The 12,211-nt window shown below is 43.9% G+C and overlaps 1 protein-coding gene across 2 annotated transcripts; it reads right to left on the bottom strand.

Moving 5' to 3' along the window:
• Positions 1-726: 726 nt before the first annotated feature.
• rfc1 (replication factor C (activator 1) 1) lies at positions 727-12,081 on the bottom strand. 2 transcript variants are annotated; one of them, XM_048239756.1, is made up of 25 exons: positions 11,763-12,081; positions 11,112-11,225; positions 10,951-11,014; positions 10,471-10,587; positions 10,067-10,359; positions 9,783-9,857; positions 9,594-9,671; positions 9,374-9,487; positions 8,710-9,042; positions 8,492-8,596; positions 8,168-8,347; positions 7,958-8,062; positions 6,415-6,754; positions 6,152-6,261; positions 5,948-6,062; positions 4,744-4,832; positions 4,472-4,609; positions 4,175-4,270; positions 3,180-3,278; positions 2,905-3,059; positions 2,640-2,757; positions 2,354-2,499; positions 1,837-2,050; positions 1,325-1,507; positions 727-1,231 (listed from the first exon to the last, which is right to left on the bottom strand). In XM_048239756.1, the coding sequence occupies exons 1-25, from the start codon at positions 11,763-11,765 to the stop codon at positions 1,136-1,138; spliced, it is 3,480 nt and encodes a 1,159-aa protein (XP_048095713.1). In that variant the 5' UTR covers positions 11,766-12,081; the 3' UTR covers positions 727-1,135. The 2 variants fall into 2 exon arrangements, with proteins under 2 accessions (XP_048095713.1, XP_048095703.1); XM_048239746.1 differs by having other exon boundaries at positions 6,152-6,264; positions 11,763-12,080.
• Positions 12,082-12,211: the final 130 nt, after the last annotated feature.

Genomic DNA, 12,211 nt, shown 5'->3' with positions numbered 1-12,211 from the left:
ACAATGCCTTCAATTTAACATTTTATTTAACGTATGCTTTACTTTAGAGCCAAATTACATTGGTTGCACTTGTTGCCTTACTGACAGTAAATGTCTCAAGACTTAGCCTACTGACATTCTGTAGGGTTTAGTCAAATGCAACCAAATACTGCATATTAGGCCAACCAATCTTGCATCAGTACAAGCACCCACCACCACCACCCACCCCTTACTGCATGTCTATTACTTTTGGGTAATGAAATTATTTCCCTATACTATTGGATTTTGAAGTTAGGCATTCCCGTACTTATTTATGACCCATGTCAGTGTAAAACATCTGTATGTTATTAGAACAAATATACATTAAGAAGATTTATGTCGTAAGTAGCCAACCTCAGCACAGTTTCTACAATCCCTCTTTACATGTAAAGGCACAACTAGTCACAAATACTGAGGGGGTTCTGTTGTGCAAATCATCAAACACCACAGCTGGTGAAAGAGAGTTCCTCCTTTAAACAGTAAAGCCTAGCTCCACCTGGTGGTAAGCAGGGTAAGGCTTTTCTGCTCTCCTACTAAATTATTGATCTTGGTTGACAGGAATTATTGTGCCCTGATGAGGACTGATCTACCATCCGACATCTCTCCTAAGCATTTCAGGTCATCACATGTCCATCTAATGGTGTACGATCACATTACATTCCATCCAATCCAAATAAACTCAAGAGATTCAGAAAACAGCAACCAAAATATTGCTCATGGTATTAAACAGTTTATTACTTACCCTTGCAAAAAGGGTTTCCATCACATAAATGTACAGCAAAAATCTATCAAAAACATAAGTCTGCTGTCTAAAGTGCTTCCCACAGAAAGAGCTATTAAACCTGTTCAGTCAGCAATGTGAGTTTATATTTACATCCCAGGTCAGTGTAACCACTTCCCTGTCACTATGACAGCATAGTCTAAGGCTGAGAAAGTTATCATACAAAACAATAGTGTGGTTAAGAAGAGAAGGAAGATGAGAGGAGAGGATGATGGAAGATTCTAAAAGCCCTTTGAAGAAGTCTGTACAGCGCATCCCTTCACAGGAGGACATATTGGGAGGGGTTATGACAGGGTGGTCCTAGGTGTGGGTGGCAGCCAGGTGATTGGCCAGTGGTTAGTTCTTGCCTTTTCCTTTGCCTTTGCCTTTACCTTTGCCTTTGCCTTTCCCAGAATCCTCTGCTTTCGGTTTCACAGGCTTAGCCTTCTTCTGCTGCAGGAGAACACAGAAAGTTCACACATGAGAGAAAGGCACAACCAAAACGACTGCAAACACAAACACACAGCACCGACCCGAAGTGCGTACCTTGATCATGGCGTCAGCTAGTTCCTCCTCCTCCTCTTCCTCCTGTGGCTGGGAGTCGTTTTCGCCGTCCGGTGTGGTTAGGTCAGGCTCAGGGCCTCCTCGCTTGCCCTTCTTCACAGCCTGCAGCGAGTATGGCATCAGGTGGCTCTCTTTGTTATAGGCTCTTGTGAAAGCCGCTTTCACCTGAGAGAACACACACACACACACACACACACACACAGTCAGTCATATTTTCGAATATTACTAAGGGGGACACTATGGGAAAGGGACCAATTATTTATGGTTGCTTTTATTCTGCTGAAGCTAGTGAGAGCCCCAGCCCTTATAAACTTAAGTCATCAGAACAAGGCCCTTATATGTTATTTTATGTTATTCTGTAATGTGTGTATAGGTGCAGACTACTGTTGTAAACCAAATTGCCACTCAAGGACAATAAAGACTATCCAATCCAGTCCCATCCAGATTGTCCTATTCAGAACAGCACAGAGATAGTTCACCACCGGCCTGCTCACCTTGGGGTCCAGTTTGGAGTAGGGGTCCGGCTTGCCTCCCCACGTACTTATCTCCATCATGCTGTCCACGTCCTCTTTCATGAGGTTGTAGTCATCTACGAGCTGCACTGATTGGCTGGCTCCCTCTGCACCGGCCCGCTGCAGGGGCGCCAGCAGAGCTGAGCGCAGGTAGGGCAGGTAGTCCAGGTTTACTGCCTGCTTACTGCACTGGGTCCTACAGGGAGAAGGATTTACAGCACATCAACAACCTCAGAATCTAAAACACTGCAAAGACATTTGAGTACTGCGGTCCCTGTAACTCCATTAAATCTAAAACACAGCACAAAGAAAACTCAAATCCCTTTGCCTTTTAGAGGCCACAAAAAGGTAAAAGAGCCAGCAACAGTACATGCATTTCCATATTAGGGATGACGCTACAATGACTACTGTCATACTACAGTGCGTACTATAGCTTGCTTATTAAAACCTCATAAACCTCTGCACTGCTTTCATTGCTACTGAACACACTGATGCTGACCTCAGACACATGTGAGAAGCCAGCTCCTGGACGATGCGGCTGTGTTTGCCCGTGGAGGAGAACTTGCCCAGCCAGCTGGGGAACGTGGGAAACTGATTCATGTATCCACGCATTAACTCACCCGGCAGCACGCTGGCATAGATGGCCTGAAACACACACACACACAGAGTCAGGAAAACTCATGTCTACAGCCCTCATCACTTTTGGAACTGCAGGCAGTTTGGAGTGCTACATTCACCCCGCAACATGTCCTCTGAGTGAGTGTGGGTTTTCACATGTGTGTTACCTGTGTGGGCAGCAGGGACCAGGTCTGTTTCAGACGGATCTGTCGGTCTACCAAGTCTCCATCACAGATGCTGTCTGCAGTTTTGCTCAGCAGCACCAGGTGGCTCTTCAGGTTACCACTGACAACAGACACGTCATCGCCTCAGTTAACAATAGTCATGGTTACTGACACCTTTTCAACACTGTGTGTGGCAGCATGGCTGAGTTAGAAGGGACTCTCTGTGTGTTTGTGTTTGTGTGTGTGTGTGGACACTCATGCAAGTTACCCTGCTGCAGCGGGTTTGACGTGTACATAATTCTCCTGGACGAAAAGTGGTGCCAGAGAATAGTCATGGAAGAAGAGGTCTGACTTGTCAATCAAACTCATGTGTGCAGTCTCCTCTCCCTTTGTAAACACTTTTCTGCACACATCAAAAGGACCCTAAAGGCACAGACACAAATACTGTAAGTTATCAGCTATATAAAATATACATACATCATCTTCAAGCACACAAGCCATGATATTAAGCAGGGAGGCAAAATTAAAATAAAATCAGTTTACCATTTTAATATCTTTCCTGGCATTGCTGGCATCTGCTTTGGCCTGGTCATAGGTCATGACTTTGTCTTTGGCGGACCACATACTGAGATTATGCAGTACCTACAGAAAGTGAGAAGAGTGGACAGTGTGCATCATTGCCAAAAGAGTGTTATTCTTAACCATAAAGCACCAGCAGAAACATCCATACACACAATGTCACTGAGAGAATAACACTGTAAAGGTAGCATAAATTCAACGCTGAATGATGAAGGCATACATGAGCATGTGTAAGTAATTGTTAAAGTCATTAGAAATTGCTATAGAGTGCATCTATGTACTATACCAGTGGTTCTCAATTGGTCTGACTTTGGGACCCACAATTTCCCATGTTCATAGTCGCGACCCATATATATTTTTTTTAGCGTTCAAGCCATGGATATTGTGAGCTACATGGTAAGACGAAGCGAAGTGCCTGTAGGCCTACTTGTTTGGCATTAGCCTACATTTGTGAAGTCTTCAACTCTTAATGTCACCTTTCAAAGTACTCTACAGGTATGACTTTGACAGAGGTGCCTTGTTTCTATGTGGCATTTTAGTTTTGATGGTTTCATGCTCTCATGTGCCAGCCATCTACTGCACAACACACAATGGGGTTTCTATCCTATTTTGTCCTCAGTTTAAGCGAATCCATATCTGAGCTTACTGTAGGCTACTTCAAATATTCAAAGTAGCAGCCTACTTCCTTTACCACTAAAATGATCTCTAACATGACCTGTCACATAAACATTGTCTATGTCCATGACAATGACTGATATGTAGGCTACAAATAAAGTTTATCAAAAAAATAAAGGTCCAATATTAGATCTGATAAGGTATCATTTTAAATTGCTGATTTTTAAATTTATTTTTAACCACAAGCTCTGCGACCCACCCAGAACGGTTCCGCGACCCACTTTTGGGTCCCGACCCACCAGTTAAGAAACACTGTACTATACCATGAGGTTGGTCAGTCATACCTGTCGCACATCCTGATTGGATGCTAAAATAATCTCATTGAGAGCTGGAGGTGGGACCTTCAGGCCTTCTTTGAAGCAAATGGACATCATCGCACCCTGAACAGAGGGATGAAATCAATATGTTGAGGGCCGGCGGGTTGTGTTGGCCCATACATATAAGGTACAGAATTACTGACTGTGTGTGAGTGTACGAGTATGAGAAAGAGAGAACGGATGTATATGCACAGAATACCCGGTTTTACCTGGTGTGTGTGTGTGTGTGTGTGTGTGTGTGTGTGTGTTTGTTGAGGAAATCACCTTAATCTGCTCCACCCGTGGCCGCTGGAAGCGCAGGTCAAAGCAATAGTTGGAAAGTGAGCGGATTTTCTGGTGGTTACGATCGTTACACATGCAGATGATGGGGATCTTGGAGGTCTTTATCAAAGAAATCATTTCCTAGAGATGGAAACACATATGACAAGGTGGATCAGGTTGATCAGGCAGTGTAATGCCCAAACAATGCCCAGATGGCAATGCCTACTTCAACAGGGAACACAGAATGTGCAAGTATCTGCCAGACGGACAAGTACCTGAATTCCCCCCCTGTCTTCATTTCCTGCCATGCCATCCACCTCATCCATGATCAGCACATGATTCTTGCTGACCGTTTGAGATGCACCTAAAACATGGGACCACATGAGGCCTTAAAGCATTGCAGTGCCACAAAAAAAGACCTCTCTACCCTCTTACAAATTGAGTGGAGTGAATACCCTTGGAGTGAATACCCCTGACTCCTGATAAATAGGAGTAAATACAAACTCTTGTCAGTGGTTACTATGGTTCCGACACCTGTCAGTGAAGTTAAGCTCTATGTTCCATTCACCTCTATGAATGGACCCTATGATACAATATAACATATGATATTGACATATACGAGCGAATTGGGAGACACAAGGGGAAATGTTGGGGAAGTTTAACCCTGTTGTGACAGAGAGCAAAGTTAGCAGGTGTCATCTTTGACGGTTTGAAGCTTGGAAAGTTTTTTAAGTAAAGGGTGTTTGTCGTTCCTGGTACATTAGACATTTAATCATGAGCTTACTTTTATGGAACGACAGTTCTGATATATAAAAACAAAAGACTGGATAGCTTACTAGCTGGTTAGCTAGTTCTATGCACATCATCACTACACACTGAGAGAAAGTGGAATAGAACATTATGTCCAATATTCCAATATGTGGTTTAATGTTCTGCATTTCTCATTAGTGGGTCACTTTGATACTAAAAGTATGATTCTATGTAATGACTGTATGATATCTGTACTGTCCCTGTGTATATCTCTGTGTGACTGTGTTTAGAGATAAGCAGGAATATTATGACTTTGCAGTGTTTCACTGTTCTGCATGGCTGCGTCAGTAGCTATCTGCTCCGGATTGCCAGGTTGCCACTTAATCAGGGTCTGATTCAGTGTAGTCCACGTGAGATGGGATGACCAACGCCATCTCCCGTCAGCCTGGAAGGATACTTAAACCCTAACTATTTCCTTGTCTAGTTAGAGCAGCTGATGGATCTTTAGGTGAAGTCATGCTGTCTCTCCCTTGATGCGCATCGTTGTAAATAAACTCTGTTCCTGATTTCTCATACTATTGGCCTGACTGGGTCTCTATTAAATCTATGGTATCAAAATTACCATCAACACCATGACACACACCCACAGAGAGAAGAAAGCTTTGCTGGCATGTACCAGTCCCGATAGAAAGCCAACACTCATGAAGGGTGTAACTGGCTGAAATGTACCTGAGTAGAAGTTCTTAATGCTGGTGTTGTTCAGAGACTCAGCAATCACCGACTTGAGAGTGTTCTTGCTGCGGGCACAGCTGGCGTTCATCTCCACATAGCTGTAGCCCAACTCCTGCACACATGGAAGAGTTTGTACGATGATTTGGCAGCTAAAGGCTAACATTGACGTACACTGAATTGTATGGGTGAGTGTGGACTGACCTGACACACGAGAGCTGCGGTGGTGGTTTTGCCTACACCAGGAGGGCCTGACAGCAACGCAGCCTTAAAAGTAGATCCATCATCTTTACCTCCAAAGCGACCAAAGCGCCCTGCTGCAGACACGGGTGAGAAAGAGAATATCATTCACCTACTGCTCCTCAAGAACACCTACAGTAACTCACACACACATAATTCTGAACCAGCTGTACAGCATGGACTGTGAAGTATGTGTGTGCGTGTGTGTGTGTTTGTCGTCTGTTTACCGGCAGGCTTCTCTCCACTGTGGTTACTGTACCAGTTCTTGAGCCAGCGCAGAAGTTTAGCTGCACAACTCTGATCACCCTGTTGACCAATCACAGCCTTCAGGGTCTGAGGGCGATATTTATCCACCCACATCAGACTACTCCCAGAATCCTCTGGGGCAGACTTCCGCCCAAAAGAGAGCTCCTTCTTCACATCTGCCGTCGAGGCCATTTTACGTCCCGGGGTTGTCTGACCTTTGACCTCTCCTGGACGGGGTTTCCTAGGGCTGGGTGTGCGCTGCGGAGTCTTTGGGGTCTGGGCACGAGGAGGGGTCTTAGTCTTACTCTTCGCCCCTTTATTCTAAAAACAAAACAGATGTGTGCTACTAACCAATCTCCCCAATCCAACTCTTTCCACAGCAGAAACCAGTGATGCCGGCCAAACTTAGCCCCGCCAACAACATCTGAAGTCGGGACGTCCGGTCTATACTTGTTCCATTGTGGAACAACTATACCCGAACCAGAGCTGCTCGGACCAATTAAATTGGGCTTTGTACAATGACAGACAGATGAGCAACAGTAGTTGTAGTAATGTGCACATCCCCACCGGTGAGGTGCAGGGCAAATGGAACTAGAACTCAAAAAGAATGAAATGCCCGCACTCTGCTAAAACTCCCATACATTTATTATGTGCTGCAATGTTTCGACCCGGCTGGGTCTTCCTCAGGCAAATGTGCAAATGTGCAGCCGGGTCGAAACGTTGCAGCACATAATAAATGTATGGGAGTTTTAGCAGAGTGCGGGCATTTCATTCCTTTTCAGATGAGCAACAGTGCCTCGTCCATCACGTCATCTAAGCACACTTGATTGCAACAAAAACGCTGTGGCTAGAAGCTAGACAGATGTCTTCTAAGACCCCGTGTACACTTAGGGAAAATTCATATATTTCCATGCGGTTTTGCCTTTCATTTACATGAAACCGGAGATTTTATCAGCTGAAAACAATTATTTCTGAATCTCCGGCCAAAGTGGATATGTGGGAAAACTCTGGTTTCACTTTTGCATGCATCAAGGGAAAACAGTGATTGCATTGTGACATGTTCCCTCTTTTGTTTGAAATCTCTGACTGGCCACCTGTTTGCTCGAGGGGTTTGCGACACCCTTCCCCAGCTGTTTTTAGCATTGTGTGAACGGAATTATTTTTAAAAACGAAGAAGGGGAAACATCCTTTTTTCCGAATAGCCTACCCTACTACGAGGTCTTAGATTTCCCTATTGGGTGTTGTACAAGATATTGACAGCGCAATAACTTTAGAAAACGACCAGAAAACAATGTTAAGGCATTTGTGGAGAAGAAGGATGGTTTGAGGGTTCTTCCTACAGTTCACGGTAAGCTATTTCGTTGCTCTGATTGGTTAAGTCTATCCAATTGAGTGCAGAGGCATTTCCCCCCCTGTATCGGTTGAAACACGCCCCATAATCACTTCCCAAAGGAGCAGTATCAGACTCAAATCCTGACTAAAATTGAGTATGACGGCATCAAGTGATGCCACCACTGTGTTTACCTCTGCTTCGGCAGCAATCTCATATTTGGATTTTTTTCCAGGTTTGGTCCGAATCAGCTCCAGTAGACCATCTTCGTCAATAATCTGAGTGCCCAAACTTTCTGCCTACACAAAGACAGACAGGGAGATAGGATTTTTAGCCTTCTGCTGCAGATGAACGTTGTGGTTATGAGTGAGTACAAATGAAGAGAGTGAGAGACAGGCCATTACTTTCTCAGTCTTGGAAGCTCCACCATCTCGCCCTAGCACCAGATAACTGGTCTTCCTGCTGACATTTCCGGTCATTTTCCCTCCATAGCGTTCTATGAGAGACTTTGCATCATCACGTTCAATCGACTCCAGAACACCAGTCACCACAAACGTCAGCCCCTCCAGACAGTTGTCAGCACCCTGTTTAAGACCCAAACACACAAACACAATTCATCTCAGTTGATTGTGCGGGAAATGTGCTAGCCAAACTAAACCACTATGTGGACTTGATGTATTTTGTGTGTGTGACAGCTGTGGTTTGGCCTAGCGTAGCACGAGCCTTACCACAGGGATTTCTTTGGAGCCAAGTGCCCGTGGACCATCTCTATTAAGGTAGTTCCGGAAAGCAGCAGAATTTCCCCGGCGCTTCTCTGAATCCTCTGGACTAGTCTGAATGTCACAAGCCACAAGGAGAATAAACACCAAAAAAGACAGGATGAGACTCATCTTAGTAGTAAAACACAGTGACAGTGTGAAGAATTAAGGCATATGTCTGTACTCACCTCTGGCTTTTTAGGAGAGATTTTGCTTGAACCAGGTGTTTCAGCGCTTCCTGTTTTAGGTGTAAGGTCACCAGTTCTTGGCGTACTTGGTCCTCCTGTTCTGGGTGTGGCTGCTCTCTCCGAGTGGAAGGGCTCTCTTTTGGGCGAGATGACTTTCTTTTCCTCCTTCTCACTCTTTTTCCTGTGCTCCTGCTCCTCATCTCTGCGTTTCAAGGAGGCCAATTTGGAGCTGGTCTTCTTGGGAGTGGGATGCCGGCTGTCCGTCTTACTGGTCTGTTTGCTGGGAGAGAGGCTTGGGCTGGGGCTGGCTCTGTCCCTAGAGTCCTTGAGGGCCTGCAGAAGACCAAGAACATATGAGCAATGCAAACAGACACACAGAGAGAGCAGAGAAGACATGTCATGCTGGTCTACGTTTCTACAATTAGAGGGCATCTGATCAACTAGACTTTATCTGCGACATACCAAACCTGCCTGTCTTTGAGGCATTCTATGCTAAACATGCTATGCTGCCAACCTTAACTAAACATGCTATGCTGCCAACCTTATCAGCTACTGTTATTTGCAGCTGAAGAATCATGACTCGCCTCCCCAGAGGCATAAGTGTCATAATTTTTAAATATCCAAATGCACAGCTAAGCAAGAAATGGCCATATACACTCCATGCCTTTTTGGGTGAGGGCCGCTTCTGGTTCTGGCTGAGATGGTCCGTCCTGTCCATCTGTTTACTGGAAGAGAAGCTGGAGCTGGAGGTGGGCCTGTCACCAGTGTCCGTACGAGCCTGCAAGAAAGATAGCACATAATGTGTCACATAAGATACACAATACACACACACACAAATGTAGACACTTACAAATCTGCATACACAGACAACTAAAGAAACAGACCTTTTTAGCAAGTGGAGCCTCTTCTAGCATTGCTAGAGTTCGGGCAAACTCTTCGTCTTCATGAATTTGTTTTTCCAGCTGTATACACAAACACACAAACAAGCACTGTGAGAGAACTGCAAAATGTGTATCACTAACCTTGCATTCATGTTTGTGTGTGTAAATTTAAATGTGTGACACTGTTCCCACCTCCATATCCTCATCCATCTGTAGCTGTTTTGCGATGACCTCATCATCCTGAGACTCATCTGGATCCTGAGTGGGCTGAAACATAACACACACATGACAAGCCTTACAACAGTAAATGTAGTTTCTATTCCATGCAATATATTTAAATATCATACCTTGAGCTTGATACCACATTGAGATTCTATCATGGAACTACACCCTGTGGTAATGTATATTGTCTATAATTCTCCCTAAACTATTGCCAGCGTATCTGTGAGGGGAGGGGACACACACAAACCACTCACTGCTTTCCTTTTGACACTGGCCACAAGTTTCTTGTCCGAACGCTGGACACTGCTGGACCCAAAGTAGTCCAGTACTGAGGTGGGAGTTTGTTTGGGAGAGGATAACACTTTTTGCTTGATCGGAGATGTAGGCTTTGGTTTGGATAGAGTAGGGGACTTGACAGGTGACTTTGGAGATGATTTTACGGACACTTTAGTGGGGCCCTTTTGCGTTTTCTTGTCAGCATCTTTGCCGGCCTTCTTAAGACCATTCTCCACTGGCTTCTTCAAGGACAGAAAGGCATCGTCTGAATCTGAACACAGAGATAGCATTCCACGTTAAAGGGATTATCTTCCCTCCATCTCTTTCACCCATCGTACACATTTTATCTGCCAAACAATTAGCACTGAGCAGTTTCTCTCACCTGAATCAGACACATACTGGATGGGTCCTTTCTTCTCTTTTTCTGTCTTCACTGAGGGGTCTGCTTTCTCTTTCTGATGTTCTTTATTCCTCTTCTTCTGCTCCTCTTCATCAGAGTCTGGGATGAAAAGCAAGTTCACTCATTGCAGCAGACAAACAAAGATGTCCCCTGGTGCAGCTGGGACCAAATCTAGCACCATAATAATTAGCCTGATAATATGTTCCCACTGGTCTTCATTTGAGGTAGGAACAGACCTTCATATAAGCACTACTAGCTTCTGCTGTGTCAGAGTGTGGAGGACATACCATTACACATTTTGGGCCAGTTTTTTTTTTTTTTTTTTTTTTTTTCATAAAAGGATTAAGCTAGTCCAGGATCGAAACAGGATGTTTGTTGGGAAAAAAAATGTTTAGTCTAGGACTAGGCTTAATCCATGTATGGGAAACCAGACAGTTATGTTTGAACTGGAAGAATCTGTACCGGAGTCTATGACCGCTCTCTTTTTCTCTCTCTTTCTCTTTCCTGGCAACTTCTCCTCTGGGGTCTAAAATGCAAAACATGTAAACACACATGAATATAACTTTTGCATTAATAATCGGTGCACTTTTAGGGTCTAACTTAATATAAGGTGCAAGAAGGACCTTGGACACTGATTTCTTTTTGTTGGGCTTCTTCTCCTCATCTGTTCTATTGCTGCTGTTCAAGGGGGCTTTAGGAGGAGCTGGTTTTGTGGGAGCAAAAAATCTCCGAATGTCCTGCAGATCAGGAACACAGAAAACATGTCTCATCATGAGGAACACATACATCCGTTAATTATACTTAGTTTATGCAATTGATCGGATTAAACCGTGTCATTTTGGTTACGCAAATGATCGAATGCTATGTTTCTGCGACAATTTGTCTTGATGCAACTGTCCACCGAGATGAACTTTAATTGAGCATGCATTAAAATACCAGTTAGACGACAACTGTCATCATCGAACTGCACTATTCTCAGATAGCTAAAAAGATCACAGCCTGCAAACGGTAAAACACGGCATATAAGTTAAACCTGAGACTATTAACATAAAGCACAACTTAAATACGTGACTCCATCTGAGTTGTTGTCCAATATGTTACATTCTATGCGATGTAATAGTTGTATTAGCTGCGTTAAATAGACAGAGCTAGCTGTAAGAACTAACGTTTTAGACCATGCCTCATTACATGAATCCGATTACAGCGTGAGGTTTTCAGTTATATTATCGTAAGAACACTACCTTAGTATAGCATGCATGAAGGCAATCACTCACCATGGTCAAAGCAATAACATATGTTACGTCTTTATTTTGGACAGACAAGTTAACATCAATTTCGCTATGGTTTCTTTGGCGCCAAGTATAATTCGCATGGGCGCCGTGTGATGACGCAGGAAAGTATTCCTTCCTGCAAACTTCAGTGCATGCATCTTGGAGAAAAAAATATTGTCACAGCCAATTTTCTCTATATATAACTAAGTTAACACCAAAACCGTTCATTTTCAACCTTATTTTTTCATTGTGGTGTTGTGGTTGTCCTGTATATTAAACTCTACGGTATGGCAAAGACAAGCAGCTGTTATAGACATAGCCTAGGCCTAAAAAATAAATAGTCAGTGGTAGGCTAAAACATCTCATAATATATTAAATATATATACAGTATTTGTGCTGTTATTCTAAGAACCTTCAAGAGTGGTGCCACAATGATTTTTTAAATAAACAAA

The sequence above is a fragment of the Alosa alosa genome, chromosome 1 (assembly GCF_017589495.1).
Source record: "Alosa alosa isolate M-15738 ecotype Scorff River chromosome 1, AALO_Geno_1.1, whole genome shotgun sequence".
Classification (NCBI taxonomy): domain Eukaryota; kingdom Metazoa; phylum Chordata; class Actinopteri; order Clupeiformes; family Clupeidae; genus Alosa; species Alosa alosa.
The sequence above is the reverse complement of the archived record's forward strand: the minus strand, read 5'-3'. Positions and strand labels throughout refer to the sequence as shown.